Source organism: Moschus berezovskii, chromosome 3 (genome assembly GCF_049115385.1).
Source record: "Moschus berezovskii isolate FMDL1 chromosome 3, NW_MosBer_1.0, whole genome shotgun sequence".
In the NCBI taxonomy this organism is placed as follows: domain Eukaryota; kingdom Metazoa; phylum Chordata; class Mammalia; order Artiodactyla; family Moschidae; genus Moschus; species Moschus berezovskii.
In genome coordinates, this window is record NC_142462.1 from 40,039,149 (window position 1) to 40,055,471 (window position 16,323).

General features: G+C 40.2%; 1 protein-coding gene across 1 annotated transcript in view; it reads left to right on the forward strand.

The window, feature by feature from the left end:
* The window catches only part of ABCB1 (ATP binding cassette subfamily B member 1), a 100,399-nt gene that overhangs the window by 24,377 nt on the left and 59,699 nt on the right, over positions 1-16,323 (forward strand). Inside the window, exons 5-7 of the mRNA XM_055420157.2 lie at positions 6,603-6,666; positions 8,948-9,139; positions 9,577-9,748. Of these exons, the coding sequence (XP_055276132.2) occupies positions 6,603-6,666; positions 8,948-9,139; positions 9,577-9,748 (428 nt within the window). The remainder of the gene's footprint in view (positions 1-6,602; positions 6,667-8,947; positions 9,140-9,576; positions 9,749-16,323) is intronic.

Consider the following 16,323-nt stretch of genomic DNA (forward strand, 5'->3'; position numbering starts at 1 on the left):
CCATGGATGGAGGAGCCTGGTAGGCTGCAGTCCGTGGGGTCGCTAAGGGTCGGACACGACTGAGCGACTTCACTTTCACTTTTCACTTTCCACTTTCACACATTGGAGAAGGAAATGGCAACCCACTCCAGTGTTCTTGCCTGGAGAATCCCAGGGACGGGGGAGCCTGGTGGGCTTCTGTCTATGGGGTCACACAGAGTCGGACACGACTGAAGTGACTTAGCAGCAGCAGCAGCAGCAGCAGTCTTCTTAGTGCTTGATGTGTATTAATGCCTTTATTTCTTTCATGAGCGTGAGGTTGATACTGTTATTATCTATACATTTCAGATGAGGAAACCATGGCTCAGAGGGTTGAGTATATTTAAGTGACTGAGGTTATAGAGTTACTCACTATTTGAACCCATGCAGACCAGCCCCAAGTTCAAGGAATGAGGTAGACAGAGGGAGACCCAGAAAGGAAGACACTGAGGATTACATGTTAATCCAGAAATGAAAGTTCGTGGGGGAGATCTGTCATGTCTCATGGTGTGAATGTCACCCAGAGGTACCCTTAAACTAAACTCTTGATTATTTGTCTCTGGTGGTTCAATTGATGGTACCTGGATGACTTTTCTTTTTCTCCATGACTATATCTTGGTTGGTTCTATTTAGTCTCCTACCAGACTGTGGGCTGAGGAAGGGAGAACAGGAGACACTCAACTTCTAAGACAAGTTAATAATTCAGGGAAAAGGGGGAAAAAAGTAGAAATACTTTTCTATTTATCTTTTACCATTTCTACTCTTACCTCACTAAAACTCATATGAGGAACATGAAAACTATTTGTGAATGGCAGTAATCAAAATAATATCTATATACTGCTGCTTAAACTATGAACATATAAAGAATATGCAGATCTTTAGTGTGTGACCTTGGTGTTGAAAATATAGAAAACACTGCCGTCAGTGTCGTCAAGGCCAGCATGATGAGTGTGCTTCCGACTAGAATGATAGCTGACATTTCAGTTCTAAGTACTTTGTAAAAATATCCATGATGGTTGTTTGTTTTTTTTTTTTTTATTTTCTCAAGGATTTCCTCTGCTCCCAACTGTTTCATTGGAAAAATTCTTAGAGATAAATTTCTGGAAAAATCAAATATCAAATAATGGCAAAATATTTTGCAGTGTATTGTTTAGTGTGGCAGTTTATTTTTTAAGTTTGAATAAAAGCTTAAAAATATGTCTCATTTTTCTAGAATAGTAGTAGTAGTGTAGAATAGTCAGATTTTTTATTGTTGTTGTTACTATGGGGGAGACGCTTTTTTTTAAAAAGTAGGTTAGTTACAAGGTAAACTCTATAATATAAAAAGCAGCAAAAAATGAAAATAGGTAATACTTGACCCATTCTAGGTGCTTAGGAAGTGAGATGAATAAATGAGAGACCAAATCACAGAATTTTATAGGTGGAAAAGAGCCCAGAGAATCATTTGGCCCAAACCCATAATTTTATAGATGTAGAAACTAGTGCTCAGGAAGTTGAGCCAACATGGCCAGAGTGGAATTGCTTGCTAGTGGGCATTGCTGAATTCCTGGGCCAGGAATCCTGCCTTTTATTCTGGTATTTTCCTCACTCTATTGGTGGTTTCAAATTCTGCCTAAAATTGAAGCAAATGCTTCAGACCCAACTTTTCATTTGGTCTTTTCTCTCCCTAAGATGCCATCCTGCGGACTTACATATCAGTGTATCAGGCAGGGCAGCCCCGAGGTGCCGCTCTTCAGGCCAGGAGTGACTGTGGCTCCCAGAGTCACCTCGGTCACCTGCGATGAGCCCAGCCACCCTGAGTGGCAGGCAAGTGCCAGAGGGGAGTGATCATCTAAGCAGAAGGTCCAGGTTCCTCTTGCTTGTGTCTGATGGAGCTTCCTGCACAAGATGACGGGAAAAATTGAGTCAGAGCATTCTTGAGCTAGAACGGACCTGACAGGCCATTGAAGGCAGTGGTTTACTCATGTCTTTAATCAGAGAATCCTCCTGTGTGAATGATGTCTGTCAGATGCTGCCGGGGGAAACAGCTCAAAGAGAGGCTTCCTTGGTTGAAAGTGGTGGAGGGGAGGATCTCTGCTCATTGTCTCTCCGACCACCCGGCAGCAGTGCTGAAGTCGCTGCATATGTTGCCACCACATATGTCCCAGCTGCAGCCTGTGTCAAGTCATGCTTTTTCTTCCCAATTTCTCTCTGTGCTTCCACTCACCCCCACCCACTAGTATCCAGTTATCCACACACTCTCAGATGAGCTTTAAAAAATTTTTTGAAAAAATTTGTTTGGCTGTTCTAGATTTTAGTTGCACAATGCTAACTTTTAGTTGCTGCATGTGAGAACTAGTTCCTTGACCAGGATTGAACCCAGGCTTCCTGCATTGGGATTGCTGAGTCCTAGCCACTGCACCACCAAGGAAGTCCCTAAGAATGAGCTTTCACAAACATATGACAGGTCACATCTGTCCTCAGTGGTTTTCCGTAGCCTGGAATAAATACGTCTTCCATTGGCCTGTCTGGCCCGCTCCTGCCTCATCAGTCTCATTGCTTATTGCTTTCTGAGTACAGCCCACCCACAGTGACCTTCTCACTGTTCCATGAATACTCTCATTTCCTTCCTGGCTCGGGGCCATGTAGAACCTGCCTCAGCCTCTTATCATTCATTTCCCCCACAGAAAGACCTTTCTCCCTAGTCCACTCCATAGTTACTATAGCATCACTGCTTTATTTCGCTTTTATGAGTTATTACACTTATCTTGTTGATTTATTGATTTACTTGTTTATTCAGTTCAGTCACACAGTCATATTTGATGCTTTGCGACCCCCATGGACTGCAGCCTGCCAGGCTATTACAGCTTCTCAAATGGGAAGAAAGGTATAGCAGAAGAACAGTTCGTCTCTGAAGTTGACTGTCTCACTGTTTCAGCAGTGGGACCCTATCACATGACGTCTGGGGCCTGACAGTGGAGGGATGTCCTGCTTGCACAGAAACCCAGTGAGGTGAGAGACAGTGGCACTCTCCGTCTAGGTCTGTCCACGTACCTAGAACAGTGCCTGATGTGCAGTATGGTTTGAAAACCCCTTTATACCATAATCTCATTTTACCAGTTAGGGAATCACAAATGTATCCATGTCACATGCTTGTCGTTTATACTGTTATTAAGCGTTCAGTAGTTAAAACGACTAAACTTATTGAGATATTTGGGTCAGATAAAAATGCAATTAAATGTGATTCCAAAATGGTACGAAGCCTTTAGTTGTGGTGCTGGACACTGTTTGGTGGTTTAGTCATTAAGTCGTGTCTGACTCTTGTAACCCTAACCCCATGGACTGTAGCCCGCCAGGCTCCTTTGTCCATGGGATTTCCCAGACAAGAATATTGTAGTGGGTTGCCATTTCCTTCTCCAGGGGAACTTCCTGACCCAGGAATCGAACCTGAGTCTCCTGCGGGTGGTCTCCTGCACTGCAGCAGAAGTCTATTTAGTTGTAGGTTTTTTTGCAGTCTTGCTTGGTTTTAGAAAAGTCTTTCCTTACCCCCAGGTAGTAAGGTGGTGGTCTGCTGTATCTCTGTTTAACCCTACAACATGCAAGACACGTGTACAAAATAGAATGATTGTTGGAATATTCTTATAAACGGTCTCCGTATTGCTGGCTCTGTGAAATCTTTGAACGTCTTTGGAGCAGGCTCAGGTACAGCAGACAGAGCAGCAGGGTGTGTACCGAGGGTACAAAGATAAATGACATAGTCGTGTTCTCTAGGCGCTCACACCAGTGGGAATGGGAGGAGGAGATGGATATGAACCGTGGCGTGTCTGTTCTGGGGTTGACTTAGTTGAATCATGTGTCAGTTACCTTGGAACCCTATGAGTCACCCTGCTGGAGATAAGCCACTTGGGAAGAGGTCACACTGAGCTCATGCGTGAAGGACCAGTGTTTTCCAGGAGAAAGACTAGGAAAAGGCTGAGAGAGGAGAATGAATAAAGGCTTAGAGGAGGAAAACTCTCAGCACTTTTCCCCTCCATCTCATCTCAGTACGTGGAAAGTAGCTTTTAGTCTAAAGGGACAGAGTTTAGTCTCATGAAATTTAAGCAACATCTTTTGTCGTGCCCAGTTTCCTCTCCAATCCCAAGGGCAAAGGCTTCAGGAACGTGATGATCAAGCAGACTTGGGCACTGTTTCCTTTAATGCGGTGGTATCCTCGCCCCCTACCCCCAACCCAAGCTGGTGACTGCACAGTGCCCTAGCTACTGGGATGAGGAGAAAGGGTGGGGATAAAAGAAAAATCAGGAAAGTCATTGTGTGGCTTATTGTGTAAGATTGCAAAGGGACTAATAGGGCATGTTATGGCTCTTGGACTTTGTCCTTTATTCAGTGGACTATCATTGAAGGTTATTCACAGAGGCAATATAATTATATTTTTGTTCCCAAAAATGGCAAGATAAAGACTTGATGGGATTAGAAGAGCCAGTTAGGAGGCTCTTGTTAGAGCAGATGTAAGAGGTGCTGGGGACCTGAACCACATTGGCTGTGAGGAAAGAGAGGATTTGAGTGGCTCCCAGACAGATGCAGGAGTCACTGAAGCTGCACAAGTGGTAGCGGCCACCCTGGGAGTGAGTGTGAAATCCTGAGAGGCAGCAGCGAGGAGGGAGCAGAGGGCTTGAGGAACTGGTGGATGAGACTGAGGGAGGGATCAGAGTTATGGGAGGACGAGGAGAATGAGGCGCTGGAAGCCGGAGGAGAAAGTGGTCAAGAATCTAAGCAAGTGTTTTATTAACATAAAAGCTACACTTAAATATTTGGCTTTTCCTGTTGGGCAGGGATTAATTAGGAGGTTGGGATTATCCCGTGTGCGCTACTGTATATAAAATAGAAAACCAGCAAGGATCTACTGTGTAGCACAGGGAACTCTACTCGATATGTTGGAGAATCGGAAGGAAAGTGTGTATGGGTGCATACATACACACACATGTGCATGTCCATATATATACACACTCATAGACACGCAATGTCTACTAGTGTTTATACGCCATTCCTAGGGAGCCTGGATGATCCTTTCAACCATGTATCCACCTCCTTCCATCCACACAGCACACCCAGACTCCTGCCAAAGCAGCTTACTCATTCTTCACACAGGCAGTGTCGTTCTCTGCCAGAAAAGCTTTTCCTCTTCTTTCCATACCTATCAAGAGCACACTCACCTGAACTAGGCCCTCTATGTTGCATCGTAACTTCTGAAATGACTACAAGATTGAAAGTGTGCTCCCCGCATTGATCCAGCCCTCTTGTTTATGATAATGTATCCTACAGAAATATTCACCATATGTAATATATGTGGACAGGTGTGTTTCAGGCGGCATTGCATGTAACAGTAAGACTGGAAGCAACTGAAATAGGTGCAACTTTGAAAAAGCAAAGATACACATGTACGCACATGTGAAAGTCACTCAGTCGTGTCTGACTCTTTGTGACCCCATGGTCCATAGCCTGCCAGTCTCCTCTTTCCATGGGATTCTCCAGACCAGAAAACTGGAGTTTGTAGCCGTTCCCTTCTCCAGGGGATCGTCCCAACCCAGGGATCAAAGGCAAGTCTCCCACATTGCAGACATACTCTTTACTGAGTCACCGGGGAAGCCCCATATACACACATACTGACATGGAAACTTGGCCACTGAATGTGAACTGTGATTCTGTCTTTTAAAATAAGCATGTATGTGTGTTGATGTATGTGTATACTTGCATACAGAAAATAAAATCTGAAATTCACACCAGAATATGAATAGTGGCTAGTGCATGCACGTGTGTGTGTGTGTGTCTATGTGTGTGTTTGGAGGGAGGTGTTAGAGTTTTAATGTACCTTGTCTCAAAACGTTAACATTTGCTAATACTGCATAATGAGCTCACTGGTGTTTGTTACGTTCTTCTTGTATCTTACATTTTTAAATAAAAACTGAAGAAATGTGGTGTTCAGTTTGAAATACTAAATGGTTTAGGGTCAGGTCTGCAGTGATATTTATCAGGACAAAGCCCACAGAAAAGATTTTTCTCCATGTCATCTTGGAGTGGTATTTCATAAAACATTTTAATCCAGGGACACTAGTATCTCTGCTGACAGACTCCTTCTTAATCAATGCAGCTTTCTTCTTGCAAATAAGCTTCACTGAATTTAGTGTGTGTGTGGTTGCACACAGCCAGTAGTAAAGGATTTGCACAGATGCCCTGATGCTTATAGATAATCACAATTAGATTAGTTCGACCTATTTTTGCGTAAGTCGTTAAGTGACACTAGTGTGATTCATTTTTATATGCTTATCTTTTTGAAATTTCCTCATTTGTCTGTGTCAGGTCTTAGTTGCGGCATGTGGGATTTTTTTTTTTGGGGGGTGTGGCTTTTCCTGTTGTGGCATGCATGCTCCAGACCCTGAGGGCTTAGTTGTCATGCACAGAATATGGGATCTTAGTTCCTTGACCAGGGATTGAACCCACATCCCCTGCAGATTATTAATACTGGACTGTGGAGGACGTTCTATTTATATGCATATTTTTAATGGAAAATAAAGAAACATAACAATGTATGTTTGTTTTGTGGTGAACAGCAGCAGCAGCAGGTACTATAGACACAACAGAGTATGGCAAGAATCTGGAGAAGGAAATGACCACGTAAGTAGACATCTTCGTACTATTGCTAAGCCTTTCTGTCTTAATCCAATTGTAATACCATTTAAAATTTTGCACTATTATAATAAAGATTCAAAGTTTTGAGGGGAGCAACATCACTGTTAGTTTTTTAGGAAGATACAAAAGGTTTTTTTCTTAAAAGAATTTGCTGAATAAGACACTCTAACGTGAAGGCTAAGCCTGGATCAGACTGATGTATCCATTGGTAAATATAGAATATCATCTGCAGGGGAATTAGAGGGGTTCAAAGTGAGCTTATTTAAAATGCAGTTAAGAATCACATTATTTACAATGGCTTTGTATTACTAGTTTGCTTCTTGGATAGCTTTAGTCATGATATAGTGAGATTAGTTAACAGGATTCTTTTAAATATAGCATCTTATTCTGAACAATGAAACAAGGCATTCCAGAATAAATATAGTCCTTTTAACTTTAACTCACTTTGGAAGCTTTCATTAATGATTTACTTACCTTGAAGTTTGCTCTCAGAACAGCTTGTAAAACATGTCCAAAGGTATGACTTGATGATTCAGAAGAAAATGATTTCACATTATCATGTAAGTACTCTAGTAGGTTTGAAGAAAATGGACATATTTTGACCATATTTTGAAAGTTGAGAAGCAAACACCTTCAGATACTCTTATGCAGAGGCACTTTTTTAATATTGATGAAAAACAGTGTCTTATAATCATCTTGAAAGTGAAAGTTTCTCAGTCATGTCCAACTCTTTGTGACCCCATTGACTGTAACCTGCCAGGCTCCTCTGCCCATGGAATTCTCCAGGCCAGAACACTGGAGTGGGTAGCTGGTAGCTTCTCCAGGGAATCTTCCCAATCCAGGGATCGAACCCAGGTCTCCCTCATAGCAGGTGGATTCTTTACCATTTGAACCGCCCGGGAAGCCCGTAATCATCTTATAAATGCTTAAATACAGGTATTTTTTTCTGAGTAAACATAGACTGGTGGCTTACAGTACATTAGCTCATTTTCAAAGCACACGTTCCACTTGTTAAATGAGGCTTCTTTTTAGCTATCTCTTGCTGTATCATTAACACTTGGATAATAAATATTGAGTTATCTATTAACTAAAATTTAGTATTCTATCTTCCCTGATAAATACATTGTACATTACCAGGTATAACTTGGGGAAGATACGTTTACATCAGGCTGTGAGCATCAACATCAGCACCTATCTGGTTATTACATCACCATTTTTATGGTTTCTGCATGATTCATATAAGTTTTTTCTTTGAGGGTGGCAAGTTGTGAGCTTCTAAAAGTGGGAATATTGGAATACTGTATTTAAGTTTTGAATGTTTGTTTTTACCTAAAAAGTAATTGCTTAGCGAAGCACATGAGTTGTTCGCTTTTTTCTGTATGAAGACTCAGATAAGGAAATACAAATTTGGCATTTCTAGTTGATCAAGGGTCTGGTTTTAGAAGATGCTCATTCTTTTTATTGTTAGAATTTAAACTGGGGGGCCTGCTACTTGATTCATTAAGCATTTCAGGATAACTCATGATGGCCAGTTGGGAAGATGGTATAAAAACATATTTATTCTCAGTTGTCTCTTGGCAGATTAATAACCCAAAAGGTTAGGTGACCAATTCTGTCTCTTGGTTTCACTTTCTGGCAAGTTCTGTCCCTTCTTTCCATTCCCCAATGTGCAGAAACCATCCCAAGTGTTCGTCAGCTGATACAGGGGTGATCCAGGTGTGCAGGATGACACTGGTAGACCTTACCTAATGCTGTGATGCTTTTAGGCACCACTCATGTCTTTCACAATAACTGGCATTCTCTACATGCTATTGTGTGCCAGGCACAGATGCAAGTGTTTTTATATATTACTGTGTTACAGTTCTTTTTCTTGGCCATGTTACGAGGCAAATGGGATCTTAGTTCTCCAATCAGGGATTGAACCCATGCCCTTGGCAATGGAAGCACGGAGTCTTAACTTCTGGACCACCAGGGAACTCCCACTGTGTTACAGTTCTTATCTCCATTTTGCCAGTCAGAAAACTGGGACTTTGAAAGGTGAAGTCAGCCTGAATAGCAGTTAAGAGCTGGGATTTGAGCCAAAACAGTAAGGACACTCTTCACCATGGCATTCTACCAGGGTGGCCGTAGTTGGATGCTGATCGTCAGCTCTGCTTTTAAGGAGGGCAAGGTTGCCAGATGACTGAAAGAGCAGGGAAGGTGGTCTGCTGGGGACAGTGCATTGAGGAGAAAGTGGCACGTGTGCAGCTTTTTTCTTGTTTTTCAGGTACGCCTACTATTACACTGGAATTGGTGCTGGCGTGCTGATTGCCGCTTACATCCAGGTCTCGTTCTGGTGTCTGGCCGCTGGAAGACAAGTGCACAGAATCAGAAAACAGTTTTTTCATGCCATCATGCAACAGGAGATAGGCTGGTTTGATGTGCATGACGTTGGAGAACTTAACACCCGGCTCACAGAGTAAGTACCTGGGTCTGTGTTGAACTCTGACATGTGCTTCTTATTCTTTTAGAATAAGGTCATAAAATCTGTCAGGAGGTAAGCCCTGGAGGTAATGCCCATCCCTCAGAAGTAATTCTGAAACTAAATTCCTTCTGAGTCTTGATCATGCATGCCTCATGCGTCTTTTCGTTCCCAGAACCCTGGCAGGGCATGAAGTGGTCCCGCATGACTGGCAGTGAATGAGGGGCTGGACTTGCCAGACCCAAGACATCCTGTGGGAGTGAGCCTTAGGGCGGCGACATGATGCTTGCCTGGGATGTTCCTGAGCAAAATCCTAGATGTAAACTGATTTACCCCACACTGAAACAAACAAACAAGCACTCAACTAGATTCAGGAAAAAAGTTCTAGTGTTCATAATCCTGATGTTTATTTCTAACACTGTTCTTTCTTTCAGTGACGTCTCCAAAATTAATGAAGGAATTGGTGACAAAATTGGAATGTTCTTTCAGGCAATGGCAACATTCTTCACCGGTTTTATAATAGGATTTACACAAGGTTGGAAGCTCACCCTTGTGATTCTGGCCATCAGTCCTGTTCTTGGCCTGTCAGCTGCTATCTGGGCAAAGGTAGGTGTGAAGCCTGTGAATCCAGGCTGTTAAACTGTCTCCACCCTCAAAAAACACCCCACAACTCCTCCAGTAGAAGGCTGATTTTGTCACATGATGACCCTGACACTGACGAATACCTTAAATCTTCTGATAAATCTTGGTGTTAAATCTTCTGTTCACAATCAGTGGGAATAGGCAGGTGTGATCTCACTGAGTTGTCCCCACCCAGACTCTGTGCTGTTATTGGGGGAAGGGAAAGATGGAGTTCTCCCATCTCCTTCTCTGCCTTCATGCAGAAGACTTGCTCAGCTCTCGGAGAGTTGTGTTCCCCGGTAGACAGTTCCATGTTCACAAGTAGAGCTTCAAGTTCAGTGACTAACACCTAAGTCCTATTCAGTTACTATTATTGATGTCAATGTTTTTGTAGATTTTATTTATTTTGTTGGCAGAACAGTTTTGTCAGCATTGTAAATGGCTCTGTGTTTATACATACTTAAGTCCATTGGTGTGAAGACAATTTTTTAAAAAGAGGTATTTTCTAGTCCCTTATGCACGTGCATCTGAGTCTGCAGTTCCCTCTCTGTCATGAAAGCAAAGCAATGCAAATGGCCCTCCCCACCTCCGCTCAGAGGCCTTTCTCTTGAGACTGGGGGTGGTGTTTTGTGGAGAGATTGGCCTGGTATGTAGTTTCTTAGAGAAAAAGAGAAATTAGAGACAGCGCTACACATTCACGTGGCAAAAGGATGTAAAATAACGGAGGGCCAAGCAAACCCAAGCCTAACACAAAACAAATCAGGCTGTATTAAGACATTAAAAAAATTTAACCCTGTAGGATGGATATTGTTTTGCTATTATAAATGATAGCTGCCATTTTTTTTGAAGTATCTACTGTGTCAGGCAAATACATATTTTTTTCTCTTTTTTAAAAAATTTGTTGAAATGCAGTTAGTTTACAATGTTGTGTTAATTGCTGCTGCTCAGCAAAATAATTCAGATATACAGATATAAACATTATTTTTCATATTCTTTTCCATTATGGTTTATCACAGGCTATTGAATACCATTTCCTGTGCTATACAATAGGATCTTGTTACCCAGATTCCACTTTTTTTAGGTTAAAAAATCCCAGGGAATTTCAGAGTATAAAATAACAACATATCTTAATCTCGCCCCAAATTAGTAAATGTTAGTTACACTTTTTGCATATTTAGCTATAATATTTTCTACATATGAAGTAGAAGTTTGTAGAATATTAAAGAATATTTTCCCCCTCATTTCATCATATTATCTTCTTCCTCAAAGGCATGAAATACATGTTCTTGTAAAGTGTAGACATATCTAACAAAGGAAGAAATTGAAGTTCTGAGAACTCTTATTAATTTTTTGTTCAGACTAACACAGTGTTTGAATGGTGTTCTTGGTGGCTAAACTGCATCTCTGTTGAAATATTTGGCAAAAGCCTTTGTGTTAATTGATTTTTCTGTTTACTAGCATGTTAGGCAAGTCAAGTGGCAGATTTTTCATATCAGTATTTGATGAAAAACTATACTAAAATGTATTGATGTTTTTTCTAGTTAGGGGGAAAAGCAGTAAGTTAATCTTTTAATAATTAATTGTGCATTACTTCAGATACTATTTAATAAATGGAGCCTTAAATTGTCTGGTTGTCAGTCTTATTAAAAAAGAAATGAGGCCCGGTGGAGGAAGCTGCTTTGTCCCTGTGATTCTGAGGCTCTCTTCTGTAACTCAGAGGCACTGGGGCAAGAAGGCAGAACAGGAAGAGGCTTGGCCCCAGCAAACTTCCTACTCCAGAAAGGCTCTTTTGATCTCTGCACGCAATTCTCTAACCCCACCCAGAGACACTGGGTCAGCTAGGGCAAAGGGAGGGGAAACTACCATATCCTACTCCTACAGGAGGTGGTCCAACCTTAAGAACCACTTTCACTCCCTCAGGTAGCAGAAGCAGGGGCCCCAGCAACTGCAGACAAACCATGCTGACGAAAATAATACCACACACACTCTGAATGTAAAACTGCTGCTTGACCACAACTCACAGAAGTAGGTTAAGAATTATATGCTAAATCCTAAAAGGGTAACTGCTTGCTAAAGTGAAAGACTTTAAATAGGACCCAGAGTCTCCTAACATAATAGATACCACACCCGGAATATAGTTAAAGGCCACTTGTCATACCAAGAACTACAAAAATCACAACTTGAATGAGAAAAAAACACTTAACTGACAAGTGCTGATATAATTCATATGTCAGTATTGTTTGGCATGGATTTTGGAATAGTCATCAGAAAAATGCTTCACTAATCAATTATAAATTATCCTAAAACAAAAGGAAATAGAAAATATCAGTAATGAAAAAGAAATTAAGAAAAAAGGACAGAATGAAATTAGATAACTGAAGGTACAGCCATAGAACAAAAGTCATGATGGAGGGGCTTAATCTTGGTGAGTGGAGGTGACAGGATAGTCAGTGGACCTGGAAATAGAACAAGTCTTCCACCGTGAAACAGAAAATGAAAAGTGCCTCAGGGACCTGTGGGACAGTAATACGTTATAGAACATTTGTGACCATCAGAGTCCCAAAAGAGAGGAGAGAAGTAAGGCTGAAGGAATATTGGAAGAAATAATTGCTGAGAATGTCCAAGGTTTGTGAAAGACAAACCTTCAGGTCCGAGAAGCTAAGCTAACCTCAAACAGGATAAACCTAAAGAAATCCATGCTAAAGCTCATCATAGTTAAATCATTGAAAACTAAAGACAAAGAAAAAAGTTGAAATTGGCTAAAGATGAACAGCCCATTACCTACAGGGAACACCAATTTGAATGACAATATATTTCTTATCTGAAACCATAAAGACCAGAAGGAAGTGGCAAATTATTTTTCAAGTGCTTAAAGAAAAGACCTGTCAACTGTGGATACTTGGTTAAAGTATTTTTTAGGAATGATGGGGAGATAAAAACATTTCCAGATCATGGAAGACTATAGAGGAACTTTCCATTAGTTTACTTCCTATTAAAGACTGGCTAAATGAAGTTCTTCAAACAGAAGGAAAGTGATACAAGGCATATTGGAGCATCAGGAAGGGAAAAGGAGCAACAGAAAGCAGGAATTTGGGCCTTTCTTTTCCCAGGGGATTTCTAAATCATATTTGGTGATTGAACCCAAAATTATAGGTGGTAAAATGTTGATACCAGTAGATTTTCCTGTCACCTATGAATATTGTAATATCCAGAACAACTAAGATGAAATAGTGATTAAAGAAATCTGTTTGTAAGTTCTGAGCTCCTGAAAAAGAACTCTCCAGACACAGACAACTTTTACTGGAAAAATTTACTGGACGTTTAAAGAGGAATTGACACCAATATAGTCTCCCCTAGAAGAAGGAAGACTTTATGTGCTTTCCCCCCAAAGCAGGAACTCTTGCTCTGTGAAAACCATGTAAAGGAGATGAAAATATAAGCTAAAAGCTGGGAATAAAGTAACATGCAAGTCACATATCTGACAAAGGATTAGTCTTTATCTAATATGTAAGGAACTCTCAAAATTTGATAGTTAAAAAAAAAAATCACCAAAACTACTATTTAATAGAAAAACCTGTAATTACTCTTTAAAATCCAGATACATATTAGAATTATCTTGGAATTCTTTGAAAAATACAAATGCCCAGATACTGCTTTTTTCCTCCAGAGTTCCAGATATGTTTCTAATAAGCAACCATGTTTCAAAACAACTGGACTGTATAATGATCTTTAATTTTATTTAGTTTGTTTCGCTTTTATTTTTCTTATTCAGTGCTGGCATTTCATTTAGTTTATGTTTTCCAATTTCTCCATTTCTTTTTTTTTTAATGTTCTTTCTCAAGCCTTTATCGAGCATAGTAGGAAAGCTTTTGTCTACATATATATAAACAGTATGTATAATATATATTTTTTAGAAAACTTATAAACTTTTGCCTAACTGAAAAAAGTTTATGACATTTTGATTCCACTTATTTGACTTAGTATAAATAGAATGCTAGGTTTCTAATTAAAAAATATGCCACAAGCAACAAAGTTTTACTGTATAGCACAGGGAACTATAGTTAGTATCTTGTAATAACCTGTAATGTAAACTAATCTGGAGAATAATGTGTGTTTCTGTGTAACTGAATCACCTTGCTGTGCACCTGAGACACTGTAAGTCAGCTATACTTCAATAAAATATATATATATTAAGGGAAAAAAAGTCCCGAATGAACCAGTTAGAGAATGGGCAGAAGAGAGAAACAAACGTCAGCAAAGAGGTTATACAGGTGGTAGGTCAGCACATGAAAGGTTGTTTAACAGCATTAGTTGTCAGTGTAAAGCAAATTAAACTGCAATGAGATACCCTTATACATCTACCAAAATGGCTAAAATAAAAGTGAAACCCCAAATGCTGAGATGCAGAAAAACAGGGTCACTCGTGTATTATTGGTGGGAAAGTAAAATGGTATTCGACCTGAAAAAATAGTTTGCAATTTCTTATAAAACTTAACGTACAATTACCATACAATCCAGCAGTTGTATTGGACATTTATCTAAGAGAAATTACGTTCATGTATTCCCTCAATCTGTATTCAGGTGTTCATAGCAACTGTATCAGTAACAGCCCAAAACTGAAACAACCCCAGACACTCTTGCACAGGTTACTGGTCGAGCAACTGTGGTTCATCCCCTGGTAGAAAGGGAAGCAGTACTGACACACACACCCTGATGAGTCTCTGGAGACTTGAACTTGGTGAGAAAGACCAGTCCCAAAAGGCCACATACCTTATGCTCTGTTTATATAATATTTTTGAAATGACAAAATAACAGGCAGATCAGTTTAGTGGTTTTCAGGTGTTAGGGACAGTGTGGAGGGGAGGAGAAATGAGGAGTAGGAAACAAGGTGGCTGTGGCTGCAAAAAGTAGGCCTGATGGTTCCTTGTGATGAAGTTGTTCTGTGTTGTGACTGTCGTCACATGAATCTAACAGATGATAACATCGCTTGGAACTAAACACACACACACACACACACACGAGCGCATGTAAAACTGGTAAATCTGAATAACATTGAATTAATGTTGTGTTAAATTTTTGGCTGGGATCTTGTTCTGAAGAGATGTTGGAGATTTGGGGGAACACCAGATAAAGTGTTTATGGGATCTATCTTCCTTAGAACTGCCTATGTGTCTACAATTATCTCAGAATAATAAGTTTAAAAAAATAAAGCGTGTATAAATTATCCCAAACAAAATGAAATAAAAACCTACACTGAAAACTGGGACAAAGATGAAGGCCAAAACATCTGTCGTGGTCACAACTATTGCTTCTGAATGTATTACTTTGAACAATATTAAGTGGCCTGTGTTAGCTTCTAACTTAAGAGAAATAACAATTTCATGTGTCTGGACTAGTACAATTAGGCTTTGTTAAAAAAAATTAGCAGCCTTTGGAAGAAGGGATGAGTTAGTGAAATTTGATACTGTTTAGGTGGGTGATTGTAATAATGGAAGTATCACCATTCTGTTATTTTATATTAGAGGAACAGTAAAGTTGACTTTTCACATCCCTGAGAGGATTTTAAGTGTTGTTTTTCTTTCAACAGACATGATCTGTTAAAAAGCAAAACACTTCATGAACATTCTACTGTCGTCTTGCCTAAGGATATGCTTATTATGGAAGGTCATAGAGAAGCCAGGTTTATTGAATCAATTGGAATGGTACTTGATATTTCAACAATAAGAATAGCATGTTTTGAAACTCCTCATTCAAAAATAGTTCTGCTAATCTTCCTGTTGTCAGCTGCTTCTGGTGTGGTTGATGGTTGAGGTTTTCAACAAGAGCAGAGAAACAGAGCTAAACTGTATTGTAGGCACTTCTTGCCGTATGCAGACCTGTTTGTTCAGGGATGACAGTGATCTCCCTGGTTCAGGCCCAGCGCTGTGAGCAATTCTGGCAGATGTGATAGGGCAGCTCTAGGCAGGTCATTTTGAGAGGTCAGGAAGGTCTGGAGCATCAGTGGGTTGTTGTTTGGGGTACCAAAGAAGAAGGTGCATACAGTACAACATCTGCACATAGAACCTGGTTAATAAAGGTTCGTTGCCCTACATCTGTCTTAGCTCCTTTTACTTTCGCACACAGCAGAGGAAGAAATGCACTCTTAAAATCAAAACAACTTTGAACTTATGACAAGAAGGAATAGACTATTATTACTTATACAAATGAGTCCACAGATGCTATAAATTATTTATTGAAAGAGTATAATATATTTATATATATAATATATATTTACTCAGAATTTGATTTGAATTCTTGTGTGCAATATTTAGATGGTTGACTAGTCAAGCATTTCAGGTAAAAATAGTGGTCCTTTGCCCACGCCAGTTGATTCAGTTTTAATCACAGGGCCCTCTGGGATTCCACACATGTCAGTGGCTGGTTTTAGAGAGAGATTCACTCCAGTGGCCATTGATTCATGCTGTGAAGCCTTAAATCCTGGATATTTATTAGCAAATGATTGACCTCTTTCTCGTTCCATCTCCTCATGTATTGAGGCGGGAAAATAATGCCTACTTCTT